We start from the raw sequence: 20,246 nt of genomic DNA, 5'->3' as shown, positions 1-20,246 counted from the left end.
CAAAATGACAAAAGAGTTAAATAGCATTTAATGCTTTGGAACTTTAACTCAGAATTTTAGTTATTGTTTTGTTTGAATTTTGAATTCAATTTTCATATCTTTTCATGAAATAGTGTCATATATGAAACATTGTGTTTTATGGTGAAATGGTGTTGTTTCATCAAAGGTTGCAAACTTTTGAAACAACATCCATATCTCCTATAAATATATGATTCTATTCAGAAAAACAACACAAGAATTAAAAACGTATTTCTCTTCCAAATTCCAGAAAAACCTTCCTTACATTTCAGGTTCTTCACTTGTCTTGTGCAGACTCGAAATTAAGGCTGATATTATCCTGAGTGTTCTTGCATTTTCCAACTCTAAGACATAATAAAAGAGTGCTTGAAATACTTTTAAGGAAAGTGATTCTCAATCACGATTCAGTCCTGGATCCATTTAATTTTACCGAATTTTCTAACAATCTTAAAAGTATTAGTAACATAATGGCTTCAGACGCTGCTGTTTCAAGCATCAAAGTGATGAACCAGGATCTTGTCAAGTTAGATCGATTTGATGGAACAAATTACACAGGATGGCAAGACAAGATGACATTCCTATTGACTGCCCTGAAGGTTCACTATGTTCTTGATCCCGACCTACAACCAATACCTGAACCAACAGAAAATGATTCGGAAGAACTCAAGAAGGAGCGCAAGAAATGCAAGGAGGACGAACTGCTTTGCCGTGGACACATTCTGAATACTTTATCTGATCGTCTCTACGACCTCTACACAGACAATCCATCGGCAACAGAAATATGGAAGGCACTAGAATTCAAGTTCAAGGCTGAAGAGAAAGGTACGAAGAAGTTCTTAATATCTAAATATTTCGATTTTAAATTCTTAGATTCTAAGCCCATTCTTCCCCAAGTGCATGAATTGCAAGTTCTGGTCAATAAAATAAAGGCAGTAAAAATAGACATCCCTGAGACCTTCCAAGTCGGTGCAATTATTGCAAAATTACCACCTTCATGGAAAGGCTACCGAAAGAAATTGTTGCACAGTTCCGAGGACTTCTCCTTGGAGAAAATTCAGAAACATCTTTGAATCGAGGAGGAATCGAAGGAGAGGGAGAAATCAGAACCCCCTACTCATTTCAAAACAAACGTTGTGACCAACAAGGGAAAGAAGAGACGTGATGGCATGAAGAGTCATCTTGGACCAAAGAAAGAACATAACAAGTTCAAGAACTCTGGCGGTCATAAAGGTCCAAAGAACGGATGTTTCGTATGCGGTAAACCTGGACACTATGCTCGAGATTGCAGACAAAATAAAGCAAAAAATGAGATCAATGCAATTCGATCAGATGATGACATAATTGCTACAGTGAGCGAAATTATGGCAATCAAAGGAAAAGTTCAAGGTTGGTGGTATGACACTTGTGCTACGGTACATGTTACTTATGACAAGGCTGCATTCAAAACCTATTCTGAAGCAATTGATGGACAAGAGGTACAAATGCGAAATGAAGTCCGCTCTAAAGTTGTTGGAACCGGTTCGGTCGAACTTAACTTCACTTCTGGAAAGAAAGATACACTTGTAAATGTGCTTCATGTTCCAGACATGAATAGGAATCTTGTTAGTGGGGATTTATTGGGAAAACCAGGTATTAAATCTGTATATGAATCGGGCAAACTTATTTTGACCCGTAATGGTGTATTCATTGGAAAAGGATATTCCGCAGAGGGAATGATCAAACTATGTACTAATGATAATATTATTAATGAAATTTCTAATTCCGCTTACATGCTTGATTCCGTTTCCTTATGGCATAATAGATTAGCACATTGTGGTATTAGTTCTATGAAGAGACTAATTAAATCTGGACTAATTTCATGTAATATAAAGGATTTCAAAAATTGTGAATTATGTGTTGAATCAAAAATGATTAAGAAGCCTTTCAAAAGTGTTGAAAGGAAAACGAAATTACTTGATCTTGTGCACTCAGATTTGTGCGAATTTTAATGGCATGTTGACACGTGGAGGGAATAGATACTTTATTACATTCATAGACGATTCCTCTATATACACTCATGTATATCTCTTAAAGCATAAAGATGATGCATTTAATGCCTTTAAGACTTATAAAGCAGAAGTCGAAAATCAATTAAATAAAAGTATAAAGGTGCTTAGAAGTGATAGGGGCGGCGAATACTTTTCAATTGAATTTGATGCATTTTGTGAAGAGCACGGTATAATACATGAATGTTCGGCACCACGAACACCGCAACAAAATGGCATGGCAGAAAGAAAGAATCGAACATATCAAGAGATGATGAATGCCATGTTGATGCACTCTAAATTACCCCTTAACTTGTGGGGTGAGGCATTATTGTCCGCCTGTCATATAATCAATAGAATTCCGTTAAAGAAAACTGGTATATCTCCATATGAGTCATGGAAAGGAAGAGCGCCAAATATCGGTTACTTTAAAGTGTGGGGGTGTGTGGCATACTACAAAAACATGGACCCTAAAAGAACCAAGTTGGGTCCTCGAGGAATAAGATGTGCTTTTGTAGGATATGCACAACACAGTAAAGCATATAGACTCTTAAATCTAGAATCTAATGTAATTGTTGAATCCCGGGATGTAGAATTCTTTGAAAACCTTATCACAAAGGATAAAGGATCGGAGTCGGCCACTAATAAAGAATCTCATGAAGATAACTCTTCTCGGATTGTAGAAATACAAACTGAAGGCACTCCTATAATCATTGAACCACAACCCGAGCCTAGGATAAGCAAGAGAATTCGGAAAACAAAGAATCTAGGACCAGATGAGATTGATTCTCAATCTATTTCCTTTTATCTTGTTGAGGGAAATTGTAAGAACTTTGTTCAACGCATTCCGATTATTCTTCAAGTGGAAGATGATCCAAAAACTTATAAGGAAGCAATAACTTCAAGGGACTCCACTTTTTGGAAAGATGCTCCAAGATGAAATGGATTCAATTGTATCAAACCACACTTGGGAACTTGTTGACTTACCTAAGGGATCAAGGCCCATTGGATGCAAGTGGGTGTTTAAGAAGAAATACCATAGCGATGGTACTCTAAACACTTATAAAGCCAGATTAGTGGCAAAAGGATTTAGACAGAAAGAAGGCATAGATTACTTCGACACTTACGCACCAGTAGCAAGAACAACTATTATTAGATTGTTGTTTGCCTTAACATCTTTGAATGATCTTATAATCCATCAGATGGATGTTAAAACAGCGTTCCTAAATGGAGATCTCGATGAGGAAATCTACATGGAACAACCGGAAGGCTACCTACTTCCTGGAAATGAACAAAAGGTGTGTAAACTTGTCAAATCCTTATACGGACTAAAACAAGCACCAAAACAGTGGCATCAAAAATTTGACTCTGTAATACTCTCAAATGGATTTATTCCTAATTCTTGTGACACGTGTTTATACACAAAGACGTGCAAAACCACTGTAATATTCCTTTGTCTCTATGTCGACGATATGTTGATCATTAGTAATGATTTAAAAGGAATCTTAGAAACAAAGAAGTTTCTAACATCCACTTTCAAGATGAAAGATCTTGAACTTGTTGACACAATTTTAGGGATCAAGGTTAAGCGAAATAGTGGGGGTTATGAACTTAGTCAAACCCACTATATTGAGAAAATGCTTGATAAGTTTAAACATCTAAACTTTAAGGAAGTAACCACTTCATTTGATCATGCCAACAAACTTCAAAAGAATAATGGAAGATCAGTGGCTCAATTGGAATATGCAAGTGCAATAGGGTGTCTAATGTACCTAATGCAATGTACCAGACCCGACATATCATTTGCAGTCAGTAAAATGAGTCGATTTACTAGTAATCCAAGTAATGAACATTGGAAGGCAATTACAAGGATTTTTGGCTATCTACTGAAAACCAAGGACCTTGGTCTTCACTATGGAAGGTTCCCTGCCATATTAGAAGGATACACTGATGCGAGTTGGATATCTAATATTGGAGACCATAAATCTACAACTGGATGGATATTTACACTTGCTGGTGGAGCAATTTCTTGGAAGAGCAAGAAACAAACATGCATTACACTTTCGACCATGGAATCAGAGTTCGTGGCTCTCGCTTCCGCCGGTCAAGAAGCGGAATGGTTGAGGGATCTTCTGTTGGAAGTTCCATTGGCTAAAGACAACGTCTTAAAAGTGATGATACATTGCGATAGCCAAGCCACATTAGCAAGAGCATTCAGCAAAGTGTATAATGGAAAGTCTAGACATATAGGACTTAGACATTCGTTCGTAAGAAAATTGATTAAGGATGGAATCATTTCACTCACCTACATACGAACATGCTATAACTTAGCAAATCCGTTTACTAAGCCACTGGCCAGAGACTTAGTACGAACAACCTCGAGAGGAATGGGGTTGAAACTCCTTAAATAAAAGTTCCGACAGCGGCAGCAACCCAATCTTATGTTAACAAAACATTAACTTCAAGATTCAATGGGTAAAAACAAGTCGTTGAATTGGATGTAAGTCAAGAATTTGGGAAATAAGGTTGACTGTGTTGAATTGAGGGTTGAGGCTTCCAAAACCTCTTAATGAAGTTCATTAACGAAGAAGAGTATCTATCGGAAAGGATGCTATATGAACCTCACCTATGTGAATTTTGAGATGGTGCCGTCTCAAAGTGAGAGTTGGAGTTTCTCTCATGAAAAATTCATGAAAAAGGATAGCATATGGCCATAAATAAGTGCTAAGCGAGATATGTAAAGGAAGAACCTTTAAAGAGTGTGTGTAAGGTAACGCCGGTCTGATCCCATGGATTAATGGTTTTAAAGCTTTGCTACCAAACATTCCGATTAAACTTTGCGTTATCCTCACTAAGGTTAAGTTTAAAATCGAAAGATACCTAACTGTATTAACACTTTTTATATTTCACTATCTGGAATGATTTTTGTCATTATTAGAACTAGTGGGGGATTGTTGGAAATTGTTTTGCAATATTAGTTCCAAAATGACAAAAGAGTTAAATAGCATTTAATGCTTTGGAACTTTAACTCAGAATTTTAGTTATTTTTTTGTTTGAATTTTGAATTCAATTTTCATATCTTTTCATGAAATAGTGTCATATATGAAACATTGTGTTTTATGGTGAAATGGTGTTGTTTCATCAAAGGTTGCAAACTTTTGAAACAACATCCATATCTCCTATAAATATATGATTCTATTCAGAAAAACAACACAAAAATTAAAAATGTATTTCTCTTCCAAATTCCAGAAAAATCTTCCTTACATTTCGGGTTCTTCACTTGTCTTGTGTGTCGCATCCGCGAAAAACAACCGGCGGACTGAAACAAAACAACACAGAGCCGCCACCGTGCGTTATTTATCCCAAAGGAGGGAAAGGGAACGCTCAGAGTAAACCTGGAAAAAGCATGGTCTCGCGACCAAAGAGAAAGGGTACGGGAGTCGGTTACGCAAGGGGAAGGTATTAGCACCCCTCACGTCCGTCGTACTCGACGGGATCCACGCTCAAAAGAAAGAAAAGGTTGCTAAACAAACATCACACACACACACACTGAAAACAACACAGGTGGGGAGAAGAGGAAGAGGGCTCGCTAGGACATCGCGTCATATGCCTACGTATCTCGTCTGGAACGAGAATCAGAGCTGCCGTAGTTCGGCTCATGCACGCCAAACAAGACACACACAAACACAGGCAAACCTGGAACCCGAATGCCAATCGCTGGACTTACATCAGCTTCCGAACCAAACAAACACAATCAGGATATGGACAGCCAATCGCTGGGCTTACATCCATATCCTGACACACAAGAGGGTTAACAAGAAAACACACACAAAAAGAAAAAAAGGTGCCCGGAGAGACCTCGCACGGTCTCCTGCCTACGTACCTCATCTGGTATGAGGATCAGGGCGACGTAGTTCCCCTGAACGGGAAAGAAATTCTAACCAGATACAAAGGGAGACACACTACTAGGGAGCTGTACTTGAGCCTAGATGTTATCATGCAACATAGCCCTATGTTATGGTTTCTATCTACTTGCACAACAGCAAGCTAATCCTAACCAGGAAAAAGCAAAGCATGCAAGCATCAACAAAACAAATCAAACATTCACAGTTAGCACACGCTATATCCAGACAAGGTGGGCTCAATCAAGGGTTAAGTTGCAAAAGCAACACAACTATGTCAGGTGAAATTAGCTCTTAACCCTGACATTGAGAGTCAGGGTGAAGCCAGATGAAAGGTGAGTGAAGATTAGACTTCACAGCTCTTATCCCTGGCCAGGGAGAGCTTCAGACAAAGGAGTGTGGGTTCAGAAAGAGGGAACCCTTCTACACTCAAGACTCTGACTCAACTGATCTTGGGTTAATGTCCCAATGCATCAACACAGTGGTGTGAGCAGAGGGACGACTCAACAAGAATAGCGGGAGATAGATTGCACATCTCTCTTATCCGCCAATTGCCTTAATCAAGGTCTTTTCCTGCTTGGGGACAAAGTTAAACAATCACAAACATCACCTCTTAAGGAGGACTTCAGACAGTTGCCTGGCCAAGTAACAGGCCAGGTCTTCCAGACTACATGGAGACAAGAGAGTCTACCTCAATTGGTTTATACAACCAAGCAGCAGCACAAAGCAAGTTCAAAGATGAACTGTTAGCGACTATGGTACCTGAAATCAATCTAATTTAGTCAGTACACCAATCACAAAGTCAAAACAGACAACATAAGAACCAACAGACAATGTATAATCAGACAATGCAATGTACAAAGCACAATCAACTCAAGTGAGCCAAGCATCCTACAAAACACACAAGTTAGTTCACAACAATTAATCAAATTCAGTCAACTTGAAGCAATCTCCTTAAGGCATTTGCATCTTAACCTGAAAATCACATTCAAATGTGAGAAACAAGACCACTAGGACAAGCCTAGGGTCCAAAGGAGATGAAAAATTCAAAACAGCAAGTGAAAATTGATCAAAACCAAGATTTATCAAATAAAAACAACTTCCAGTTGGTCCCATATCAAAAACATTCACCAATTGCATTTCATAAGCTAAACATGTCAAACTATGCATTTTGGAATCACATTAGAGCAAACAGAATGATCACAATCAAATCAATATCAAAACAGCTCAATAAATTCCACAAAATTTCAAGCTTAAACAGAACACATTCAATGAGTAGCATATCAAATTTCATGCTATTTGGACCAGAGGAAGTATGGAAATTAAATTCACTAAGTTCAGACAAGTTCAAGCAAGCCAACACAAGGCATCAAAACAATTATCAACTTCCATCAATCATAAAACAGTGACAAAACATGATAAATGAATGGGATCAAAACCACAATGACCTATAATGTGTCTAGAATTCACATGTCAAATTTCACATCCATCCAATTAATGACCAGAATTTCACAAGCCAAATACAAACATGTGTCACAAAAAATCAACAAATACCCAAACAAGGGGAAAAATTCCAATCAAACAGGAAATGCCATCAATAAATCCAGAAAAATTCACATGTAATCTCAACATCCATATGCTCAATCATGCAAAAATTCAACTCAATCCAATCTCCCTAAGCACATCAAATAAAATCATGAAATTCACCAAGCATGGTGTGACACAAATTGTCACACCTCTAATCAAAAATTCATATCTCATCAACCAGGGATCCAAAAATTGCAAACTATACATCAAAATCACCAGCAAAGAGTCCAGAACAGGCATGCAAAATTTCATGAATTTCTATGAAAGCATCATCATTTTATGAATGATATGGTGAGCATGGTACACAAATGATACATTCAAACAATCCCTAGGCAATTTATTTTTCCACACGTGCACAAAAATATTAAAAATCACCATAAAAAACTACACATCACAAGGAGAAATATGCAAAAAGTCTCATCAAATTTGGACAAGAAATGAATCACTTATGAATTTTTGAAGTTCATTGATCAAAATGAAATGAAAAATGAAAAAGAAATGAAATAATACAAATTAATATGAAATAATGGCATAATTGTAAATAGGAGAAACGAAACCAAAACGCGGCGCTTAACTAAATGCAATGGCGCTATGTGATTGGTCAGTGGTGGCGGTAAACAGAATTTCAATCGCGAGCCAGGCCAAACAGGATCAAACACGCGTATTCTTCATCATCTTCGTCAAACAAATTCCAGAAATCACACATGAACAAATCTTAACCAAAATGATCATGCCATACATCAATGGAACCGTCTAAACATGTATATCATGGATATGGCAAGCATTTGACCTAACTCTAAACATATCAACCGGATCGAGCGAAAATAGGTTTCACATCCAAACTTCTAATCAAGATATCTCACTCGATTCTCAACCAAATTCAAAACCACAAGTTGCATGCTATTCTATGTTGAGAGATCTATCTAAGCCACATCACAATTCAAACAATGGTTGAGATCGAATTTTTACCTTATGGATGAAGCAGTTCGTGATTTGGACGTTTCAATGGCCAAAAGCTGAAAACAGATGCAGCTTGATGATGTGTAAGATGATTGGAATGAATGCCTTAGCTCAGTGACGCTTCAGATCCAAGAACCTTCGATTTGCCATGGATGAGCTTGCTTTCAACAGTCCAAATTCTCCACTCCTTTGCCACGAATTTGTGAAACAGATGCACACAATCACTGGTAGATGATAGATCAAGCACGAATTCACACTATGGATGATGAATCTTGATGAAAATAATGAAAAAGTGTGTGAAAGTTTTGAGAGAATTTGGAGGTTTTTGGAGGGAAAATTGGTTAGATCTGAAAATGTGAAGTGTGATTATGCATTTCTGTTACAATTAACATCTTATACCACCTCCTTAATCCACTTGCTAATCCAAATTAACAAAATGAAGTGAAATTAACAAAATGCATTTTCAAGTGAAATGGCCAATATGTCCTTTTGCAAATTAGGCAATGTAACAGTAGAAAATCAGTTCAAGCAAGTCTAAAATGATGTTTGTGATGTGTTAGAATGAGCTTTGTATGGAAATGCCATGTATTTTTCAAATTGCCTATTTTTCCCACCAATTTCAAAATGAATCACTTGAAAAATGACATTTTGCCATGATGATTTTTGATGAAATGTAATGATGCATCATGAAAGTAAATGTAAAATGTGGTTTGCTCAAAGAAAGATCACCCAATTTGGCCATTCCATGTGAAAGTTATGACACTTTGAATTTAGGCATTTTTGGAAAATGATTTGATCATAACTTGCCAACCACACATGAGAAATTCATGTTCTTGGACTTTTTGGAAAGGTGAGAGCAGGATCTACAACTTTCATGTTGAACAAATTTTCATTTGAAGCATTTTTGGACACGTAATTTTGAGGTGAAAAACTTTCCATTTTTGGCAGTTTTCATTTACAAGTCACTTTCTATTTTTGGAAAGTTTCCATCTGACTTTATTTTCTTCATTCTTGATCTTTGAAATGTCAAATGAAACTTGTTTAGACATGAATGAAGTGTCTCTAACCCTCTCCCTCCTCCAAATCCATCAATTCAGGCACAGTTGACCACAATTGACTTTCTCAATTGATAGATGAATTTGGCTATGCACTGATCAAGTTGAGCTTCAAACTCCCGATGAAATGGCTCAATGATGAAACCCTAGCTTCCATAAGCTCAATATAATCATGAAATAATCCCCATATCCATTGTAGACCCCATCTCCTTGCCAAGCCCTGATTGGCCCAATGCAGATGATTAGGGTTGACCAGAGGTCAAAACCCTAATCTCAAGACATCTGATCAATCTCTTGGTGATGATATCAAGACCATGATGATGATGATGTATCATTGCAACCAAGATAAAGCTCAATCTCTTTGAGAATCAAGAAACCCTAATTTGTTCCACACATCCTCAGATGATTAATGATCTATTCAATCAACGAAACCCTCAGCTTGAATTTCAACCTCTTATCTTCTGACCAAGACCTAGGAGGATGACTTGCTCAATGTAGCCACATGATATGCAAAATGCTAATGACTAATGACCTAAAAAAAATGATATGCAATATGTTAAGCTAGTCCCAAGAGAGGAGGGCAAATTTTGAGGTGTTACAGCTGCCCCTATTCAATCCACTGTGAACCTGTCAATATGAATAGCCTTGGCTTTCAGATGATCAGGGTGAAGAGTGATTGAATACCAAGAACAGACGAACAATTTGCACTCTGATGGGATATAATTAACAACGCCTGTCAGAATTGGCAAAGAAACAATCTTGAAAGAAAACCTGTCTGGTACGGAGAAAGTCGGCCTGAATACCGAAACAGAAATATATGGATAACTGGTAACACAGAGATAACCAAGGCCTGAACGCCTCCCTTCAGTCTGAATACTGAACACCGGAACATGAGAATATTGACGTCGGTCTGAATACCGGAAGATTAGCTTGAACGCCACTTTGGTCTGAACACCACTTTGGTCTGAACACCACTTCGGTCTGGATACCCGAAAACTGGCCTGACTGCCACAAGCTGCATCGATCTAATTGTCGGAAGCTTCTTCGATCTGAAAATCGGAAACTTGGCCTGAGCGCCACATCGGTCTGAATACCCGCCTCGGTCTGGACACCGGAAAACTGGTCTGGATACCATAAGTACTTCAACCTGATCGTCGGAAACTTCTTCGATCTGAAAATCGGAAACTTGGCCTGAGCGCCACATCGGTCTGAATACCCGCCTCGGTCTGGACACCGGAAAACTGGTCTGGATACCATAAGTACTTCAACCTGATCGTCGGAAACTTCTTCGATCTGAAAATCGGAAACTTGGCCTGAGCGCCACATCGGTCTGGATACCCGCCTCGGTCTGAACACCGGAAAACTGGTCTGGATACCATAAGTACTTCAACCTGATCGTCGGAAGCTTCTTCGATCTGAAAATCGGAAACTTGGCCTGAGCGCCACATCGGTCTGGATACCGCCTCGATCTGAACACCGGAAAACTGGCCTGACTGCCACAAGTACTTCAACCTGATCGTCGGAAACTTCTTCGATCTGAAAATCGGAAACTTGGCCTGAGCGTCACATCGGTCTGGATACCACCTCGGTCTGAACACCGGAAAACTGGCCTGACTGCCACAAGTACTTCAACCTGATCGTCGGAAACTTCTTCGATCTGAAAATCGGAAACTTGCCTGAACGCCACCTCGGTCTGGATACCGCCTCGGTCTGAACACCGGAAAACTGGTCTGAATACCATCTCGGTCTGGATACCGCCTCGGTCTGAACACCGGAAAACTGGTCTGACTACCATCTCGGTCTGGATACCGCCTCGGTCTGAACACCGAAAAATTCTTCATGCCTATCAGCATCGGCGAAGATAACAAAACAGTGATAAGTGAGTCGGCACGCATGCCAAAGACCCATGCTGGGGATAACACGCCACGAACCGGCTATTCTTTATTCCGCCCTAGCACACGAACACTTCGCGTTTAGCTGGGGATTATTCTTTCTTGTTTTTTCTTTTTTGGACCCCGAAAATTTCTTTGATTAACATTCCCATCTCTGCTCGACAGAAACCCTTCCTCCAGTATCGCACTACTGGGAAATACCTTTGATTCAAATTCATGATGCTAGACTCCTCGGAGTAACACCTTCCTCTTCGGGCACAACCACCTCTCAAACGATAACCACGGCTTGAGACTAGCTTTATGCTTGCAATATGATGCATGATTTATTTTTCCGCGTAATGCTCCATAATTATGGAAATGCTACGCGATTTATTATGCAATATGCTATGCTTATTTTTCATGATGAATGTATAAAAAACATCCCCCTTAAGGGACTCTTCTGGGGAGCTCGAGGCGCTCTGCTGAGGAACTCGCCATCACTCCGACTCCACCCTGTTGGGGAATAGCGCTGCTGCTAGGAAAAGGCAACCCTTGCTGGGGAAAACCTCCTTTACCCCCCGATCCGCTTGGGGATATCGCTAGGGATAAGAACCACCAACGCTCTCTGTGGGGGAAACAACAGTCTTTGACTTGCTGGGGATATAAATCCCGACTCTGCTTTGGGAAACCCTCACAGATACCTCCACTGGGGAATAACAACCTCCAGGCCTGGTAACTGGGGAAGCATCAATCTAAAACCTGCTGGGGATAACCATCCCGACCCTGCTAGGGAATCCACAGACCTTGAATCTGCTGGGGAATTAGTCATTCTGACTCTGCTTGGGGAGGAGGACAGTCTGGTACTGAACACCCGTCGACTCGTTGAACCATGGCATTCATATCCAACTCCCATGTCAGCTTTCCAATTTTGAGAATTCCCAGACTCGTCTGGACTTTTCTGATTCATCACCTTGTATTCCCGACCGCTCCATACTCGACGGAGAACGACCTCCTGGGATTTATACAGACTTTCCAATCTTCTGACTTTGAAGAGTCTTCTTTGATTAAAATCAAGGGTCGTCGTACGTCTCGTCGTCGTCTCTTCACCGTTCTTCTATCCATTCGCCCCTGATTGGACTCCATGGGGACTGTTTTGTCAATAGCTTCCACATCACAACCTGCAAGTGAGGGAAAATACCTAACAGTTCCTGCAAAAGAGATCGTTAGATAAAACCATGCCCCAGGCGTGTCAAGATTTCAACACTTGGGTCACTCAACCTTCCGAATAAGATTTCAAGTTTCAATCTTATAAGCATGCATTGGAAGGGACCTGTATGTCTTAAAATGCAAGATTCTTTATCAAAGTAATCGGATGTTTTTGCAATCAAAGCGGTAATGAAAAACAAAAACAAAATTATTTGACTGAATATGCATTTTATTGATTGAAAAAGTGTGGCTCAAAACCGAGCAATACAAAGGAAGCAATTCCTGAAAAGAGGTAATTGCACACAAAAGGAAAATCTATCCTAATGGCAATGTGAAGCCATGATCTCATCGAGTTCCAACTCGGTTACACCCCATATGTCCTCAGACTCTCCATGTTTTCTGCCTTCTGAATAAGACGATTCTGATTGATCCCCACCGGGGATTATCCATGATGCTTTAACCAAAGCGCAAACAATCATGCCGGACGCAGTTGTTCGTTTCAATCCCTCTTTTGCCTGGACCGCCCTTTCGGGTTTTCAACTTGCCGGGATACCCTTTTTTGCCCAAGTCGCCTTTTCAGGTTTTCGACTTGCCGGGTGTACATTTTTCTTTTTATCCCTAATTTTTGCCCGAACCTTTCTTTCTGTTTTTTGGTTCGCCGGGATGCCCATTTTTGCCTGGACTCTTTTATTCTTTTTGTCCAGCGGGTCTCTTTTACACGAAGTATTTTTTAACTGCGTCCGCATTCACAGGGGATGGAAAATCCTCGCCACTCATGGTCGTTAGCAACAAGGCTCTGTCAGAGAAAACCTTCTTGACCATGCTGGGGAATCGTGATTGGGTGTCCACTTGCCCCTACGATCGTTTTGAGGAGGAAGGATCCTTTTCAGCACCATATCACCCACGTGATATACCCGAGGTCGTACCTTTCTGTCAAAAGCACGCTTCACTCGTTGCTGATACAACTGCCCATGACAGATGGCTGCCAGCCTCTTTTCCTCAATCAGGCTCAACTCTTCATACCGGGTCCTCACCCATTCAGCCTCTTGCAATTCCACGTCCATCAGGACTCTCAAAGAGGGAATCTGAACCTCAACTGGTAGCACCGCTTTCATTCCATATACCAACGAGAAAGGTGTTGCCCCAGTAGATGTGCGCACCGACGTTCGGTACCCAGGATACCAGCTTCCTACTCAATCACCCTTGCTGTTACATTCAAACATTATCCGGGCAACAAAAGGAATGTGGGATCCTTTCAGTGTAACCAAAGCAGTACTAACTCCTTCTTCACATTAACCCCGTCAGACATCAGAATCCGTTCGGATTTGGGGTCGGGCCCCTCCTCCGGGATCGGTTACTCTCAATCTTTCGATTAGAGTACCTCGAGATGTCCTCATCAGGGAACTCAAACTTCACCGGTTGATAATCCTCTACGGGTTGTGGGGCGATGTAATCAGACAATACACCCGTTGATTGCTTTCTGGGAATATCCCAAATCAGTCAACCTTCTCTTGCACTCTCACAACCCGTCCGGCCAATGCTGGCTTTTTCAAAAATCTACCTGATCAGATCCATCTCGAAATCCACAAAGTGGTATGAACCAGCATACACTGTCTCGGTCGGCGAGCAGCCTATGCCAAAGTACAACAAGTTTTCTCGAGCAGTGAATGTATTGTTTCACAGTCGGTAAACGTTTTGCTAAGGTAAATTGCATGCTCTTTTCGACAAGACTCGTCATGCTGACCCAATACACCTCGTAGACCCCTCGAAGGCTGTCAAGTACAGAATTGATGGTCGTCCCTCTACAGGGAGCATCAGAATCAGAGGCTCCTGCAACTTATTCTTTTATTTTTTCAATGCCCCTTGGCAATCATTATTCTACCTGGCCGTTCGATCTTTCTTTTTTTTTCCAACATCTTGAATATAGGTTCACACGCGGCTGTTAGAGGAGATGTGAACCATGACATGTAGTTCAATCTACCTAAGAGACCACGAACCTCTTTTTTGTTCTCGGTTCAGACATTTTTCTTTTTTTGCATCACTTTTCTTTTTTTTTTTTCTTTTTTTTTTTTTAAGCAGGATCAACCTCGATTCCCCTTTTTTACAATGAACCCCAACATCTTACCGGACCGCACTCTGATAGTGCACTTATCTGAATTGAATTCAACCTCAGTTTGAATTATCGCAACCGGTCGGCCAACTCGGCTAGATCCACCAGATGCCCCTCTTCTGTCTGGGACTTTGCTATCATGTCATCAACATAGCATTCAATTTCATGATGAATCATATCATGAAACAAAGTCACCATGGCCCTCTGATAAGTAGCACCGGCGTTCTTGAGACCGAATGGCATCACCTTGTAACAAAAGGTACCCCACGGTGTAATGAACGTTGTTTTCTTCATATCATCTGGCGACATTTTGATTTGATTATAGCCAGAAAAACCATCCATGAAGGAAAACACCGAGAATTGAGCCGTATTATCTACCAACACATCAATGTGAGGTAGTGGAAAATCATCCTTCGGACTAGCTCTATTCAGATCTCGGTAGTCCACACACATTCTCACCTTCCCATCCTTCTTCGGGACTGGCACAATGTTTGCAACCCATGGCGGATAATTAGTGACAGCAAGGAAACCAGCATCCCACTGCTTTTGCACTTCCTCTTTGATTTTCATTGCCATGTCAGGTCGAGTTCTGCGCAACTTCTGCTTCACTGGAGGACAATCTGCTCTCAATGGTAGCTTGTGCACAACGATGTCGGTATCTAACCCTGGCATATCTTGATAAGACCAGGCAAAGATGTCGACATACTCTTTCAATAATACTACCAATCTGCTCTTGACACTTGCCTCCAAAGCAGCCCCGATTTTCACCTCTTTCTTGACCTCGTCGGTACCCAGATTCACCGTTTCAATATGCTCTTCATGCGGCTGAATCACCTTCTCCTCTTGTTTCAACAACCTGGCTAATTCCCCTGGCAGTTCACAATCTTCTTCGTCTTCTTCTTCAGCATGATAGATTGGATTGTCGAAGTCATACGAGGGTGTAACAGGATTGTTATCAATGAGATCTGGGGAGTGATCGCATCTGCATGAATGTTGATTCATGCATTGCTTTAGAACCGGAACGAGACAAGTTGAAAAAAATGAAAACATTGCCATTTTTATTTGTTTTTATTTTTAAACTGTAAAAATAAATGAAAAACAGGGAACACCGCTTTTAACTGAAAAACATCCTTTTATTAATGATGCAAACTTGCAAATTTTAAACATGAGGCGGCCCTTACAATGAACCATTACGTGTCGGGCAACACGTAAGGCTTTCATGCATATAAAATCAAAACAGGAAAAATATTACTCTTCCAGCAGAGTGACCCGGATGATCCTTTCAGCCTTCCAGTTTTGGATTCCCATCCCTGGTGCGCACGGCTTTATCCATCGGTCTATTTCACAGTCACTATCAGCTTCATCACTCATCATGCAGATGTGATCCGGATCCAGCATTCCGGCACTAGTGAAGGTGACTGACGTACGACGTCCTCTGCCTTGTCCAGATGAGCCTCTGCCAGGCTGATACCCCACTCCGAAGCGGTCCTTCTTTGCAGAGATATCCATCATCCTGCCCCAACCAGGAGCCTCTCCATTCTTCACCACCTCGGCGGCCTGTTTATACGAAGATATGGACGGTTTCTCTTCTTCCTTCGCAAACAGAGCATTCTCCACCTTAACGGTTTCGAAGGCTTGACTCGGCGTCTCCCATATCTCGCCGTCCATTTCAACGTATTTAAACGAGGACAGGTGGCTGACAAAGATGTCCTCTTCTCCGCACAGAGTGACAACCTGTCCTTCCCAGATATATTTCAACTTCTAGTGTAAAGTCGATGTTACAGCCCCAGCAGCATGGATCCATGGGCGACCCAATAGGCAACTGTATGCCGGCTGGATATCCATGACATAGAAAGTCGATTTAAACACCTCTGGGCCTATCTTCACAGGCAACTCAACCTCTCCGAATATGACCCGCTTCGACCCGTCAAATGCCCGCACTATCAGATCAGTGGGTGTCAGAATCAGCCCGTCACAATTCAGCTTAGCCAGAGCTTTCTTCGGCAACACATTTAATGAGGAGCCGGTATCAACCAGCACATGCGAAAGCACGGCCCCTTTACATTCCATTGCGATGTGTAACGCCCGATTGTGATTCCTCCCATCCACAGTCAAGTCCATGTCGGTAAAACCCAACCCATGGCTGGCATGCACGTTAGACACGACCGTCTCCAACTGGTTAATGGTTATCTCCTGAGGAACATAGGCTTTCTTCAGAATTTTCATCAAAGCCTCTCTATGCCCCTCAGAGCTTAACAGCAAAGATAGAATTGATATTTTGGAGGGAGTCTGCTGCAGATGGTCAACAAGCTTGTACTCAGACTTCTTGATGATTCTTAGGAATTCTTCTGCATCATCATCAAGCTTCTCTTCCGACCCAACCGGCGCCGGTGTCACATCAGGAGTACCATTATTCACCACTGCTTTCCCTTTCGCCCTGGCTAAAGCCTCGGCCTTTTCTTTTTTCTCTTTTTCTCCTTCTCCTCCCCTTAAGGCATCAGGAGCAAACAGTCTGCCACTGCGAGTGAAACCGCTGGGACCGGCATTATCCACCTTTGAAACGGTGGTTTCATCCGCAGTCTGCTCTTCCACTCTCTCTCCATTACAGTAAACTTCTCCACCATAATGCCATGGCACGGCATCATCTTTGTCATACGGAATTGGTCCAGGTACCGTGATGGTAACTGGAGCCGCCTCAGCAAGAGTAGACAAATCCACCGGATCAAAATAAATTGTTATGGTGGAGACCTCATCTTTTCCCATATCAACTTTCTCAATCAGAATACTCCCTTCGTCCATCAGACCCTGAACAGTCTCTTTCAACAAATCACACCTATTGACAGAAATAGGGCACACAGCACAATCATCACCACAGCCCGGATAAACCCCATTCAACAACAACTGCCGTTTAACCTCAGCCAACGGAGTCCTCAGTTGATCAACAGTAGACAGCCCAACCCTACTCTCCTCAGAAATAGCATTCACCCCCCTTTGACCATGCGCGGGCATGGGATTAGGATTGACATTGGGAGATGGTGCGAAGTTGATTGCCTTCGAATCCACCAGGTCTTGAACCACGTGCTTAAAAGCTTTGCAGTTCTCTATATTATGTCCGGGCGCACCTGAGTGAAATTCGCATTTTGCATTCTCATCATAATTGGCTGGCCTTTGATCAGGTCTCAAAGGTGCCAGAGTCCTTAACTGTACCAACCCCAAGTCTTGCAATTTCTTGAACAAGAAAGAGTAAGTCACAGGTGGCCTGTCAAAATGCCGATCATTCATCCTTCCCCTGACTTGATAACCAGCCCTCTGAGGCCTCTGCTGAAATGGTTGTCTCTGCTGTTGAGGTTGTTGTTGTTGCTGCTGTGCAGGTTGATTGTCAGCAGGAATAGTTACCGCAGCAGTGTGCTGGAAGTAACGATCCCTACTGGGTCCTCTCTGTCCATACACCGCGCTGGTATCACCCTCCTTCTTCCTCTGGCCATTCCCAAAAGGCTTCTTCGACCCAGACGACGAAGCATTACCCTGAATCTTCCCGAGCTTCAGCCAGCTCTCAATCCTTTCTCCAGCCACCACTATGTTTGAAAAGTTGGTCACCGGACAACCAACCATTCTTTCGACGAACGCCCCTTGCAAAGTACCCATAAAGAGATCAGACATCTCTCTGTCCACAAGTGGAGGTTGCACTCTGGCAGCCAATTCCCTCCATCTCTGAGCGTATTCTTTAAACCCCTCGTTATTCTTTTGAGACATACCCTGCAGCTGGGTACGACTCGGGGCCATATCAGCATTGAACTGATACTGTTTAAAGAATGCGTCCCCAAGATCTTGCCAATTCTTGATATCCGAGGACTTGAGCTTGGTGTACCACTCCAGTGAGCCTCCGGACAGGCTGTCCTGGAAGAAATACATCCACAGCTTTTGGTCCATGGTGTATGCAGAGATCTTTCGGACAAACGCCTGCAGATGAGTCTCGGGGCAGGAACTCCCATTGTACCTATCAAATGTGGGCGCCTTAAATTTCTGCGGGATCACAATCCCCTCCACCAACCCCATATTTGACATGTTGACCACCCCAGGAGTGGCATAGCTCTCCAAAGCTCGGATCTTCTCAGCCAGCAGCTGAATCTCTTTATTCTGTGGTGGGGCACCGTATTGACCAAACGGTTCATTGTGCATCGAGAACTGATCAGCCTCTCTGTCTTCCTCTCTGTCGTCATCAACCCCGAAGAAAGACGGGAAAAGACTGTCCTTGAAGTTCTGCCCAGGTTGACCACCAGCAGGAGCACCAAAACCAGCAGCATTATTCACTATTCCCACTGTTGTTCTTTTTCCACCGTCTCTGGAACCACCCAGCCCCTGGTTGGAGACACCATCCAGGTTGACACCACTATTTGCCGCTGAAGCCCGCTCGAGCTTCTCGACTTTGTCAGCTAGAGCTTTCTGACCAACTGCAAAACCTTGCATGATGTTGATCAGCTCGGTCATCTTGTCTTTCAGCTCGAGGATATCAGTATTCGGGAGATCCATTAGTCTAGGAGTATTGCGTCGAGTGAAATATCTGTGCGGGCGGGTTGAGTGCAAAGGTACAACTCTACGAGCGCGAGCAATGATTCCTGAAATAATCAAGCACGTTAGAACTGATACCTGCAAAATAAAAACACGTCATTATGATCATGCATGAATGCAGTGTTTATCCACATGAGGAACACTTTGTCTCTCGATCCTGGCTTCATCGAGATAGATAATAACCCGGCAGCAATATTCTGACATTCATCATTTGATTCATCATACAGATCAGAGATATATGATTTAGCAAAATACCCCCCAACCATGTGTGTGTGCTGTGTGAGTGCATACGGTAAAGCAAATAAAGCTTGAAGATCGATCACTGAATGAAAATAACCATCACATAGCAAACTGCACAATAAATGCCATAGTCATACATCAAATCAAATACAACTCTCCAGAATCATAAAGGAAATACAAGCAAGTGAATTCCGTCAACAAGCCTGACGGTAATCCACACAAATGATAAAGCTAGCCTGATGAGGGTCCCACAGATGGCCCTATATCATCAACCATCTTTGCGAACTCTACGGCGAACCTGAGCTCGATGTTCTCTTGCTGTAATCTCCCCACCTCTTTCTGGTGGGTCTTCATCTGCCTGAAGTAATGATCTCTCTCAGCCATGTAATGATCTCTCTCGGCGATGATCTTCACATTCTCCGTTTCCTTGATCTTCAGTTTGGCCTCCCACTCAGCAATGAGAACTCTGACTCTGTCATCCCTCTTATCCCTCACGAGGATTTGCCTCCTCTTCTGATCTTCAATGACCTTTGAAGCTCTAGCCAATCTCTCTTTGGTGATGTCGTGCTCCTTTGTTGAAGATGCCAAAGCCTGACTGACCTTCCCATAGTAGGCAGTATCCATCTCAAAGCGTTTTGCTTCCAAGGCATGTCGCTTGTCTTGATCTTCCATCTTCACTTTAATCTCCTGATTAGCCATCTGAA

At 42.0% G+C, this 20,246-nt stretch overlaps 1 protein-coding gene across 1 annotated transcript; it reads left to right on the top strand.

Moving 5' to 3' along the window:
- Window positions 1-485: 485 nt before the first annotated feature.
- On the top strand, window positions 486-1,088 carry LOC127135859 (uncharacterized). The gene has a single exon (XM_051062489.1). The coding sequence runs from the start codon at window positions 486-488 to the stop codon at window positions 1,086-1,088; it is 603 nt and encodes a 200-aa protein (XP_050918446.1).
- Window positions 1,089-20,246: the final 19,158 nt, after the last annotated feature.

Source organism: Lathyrus oleraceus, chromosome 4 (assembly GCF_024323335.1).
Source record: "Lathyrus oleraceus cultivar Zhongwan6 chromosome 4, CAAS_Psat_ZW6_1.0, whole genome shotgun sequence".
In the NCBI taxonomy this organism is placed as follows: domain Eukaryota; kingdom Viridiplantae; phylum Streptophyta; class Magnoliopsida; order Fabales; family Fabaceae; genus Lathyrus; species Lathyrus oleraceus.
This window is presented reverse-complemented; position numbering and strand designations above follow the sequence as displayed.

Bases quoted from the DNA above. Each gene is read 5' to 3' on its own strand.
- LOC127135859 (XM_051062489.1), top strand. From the start codon at position 486: ATGGCTTCAGACGCTGCTGTTTCAAGCATCAAAGTGATGAACCAGGAT.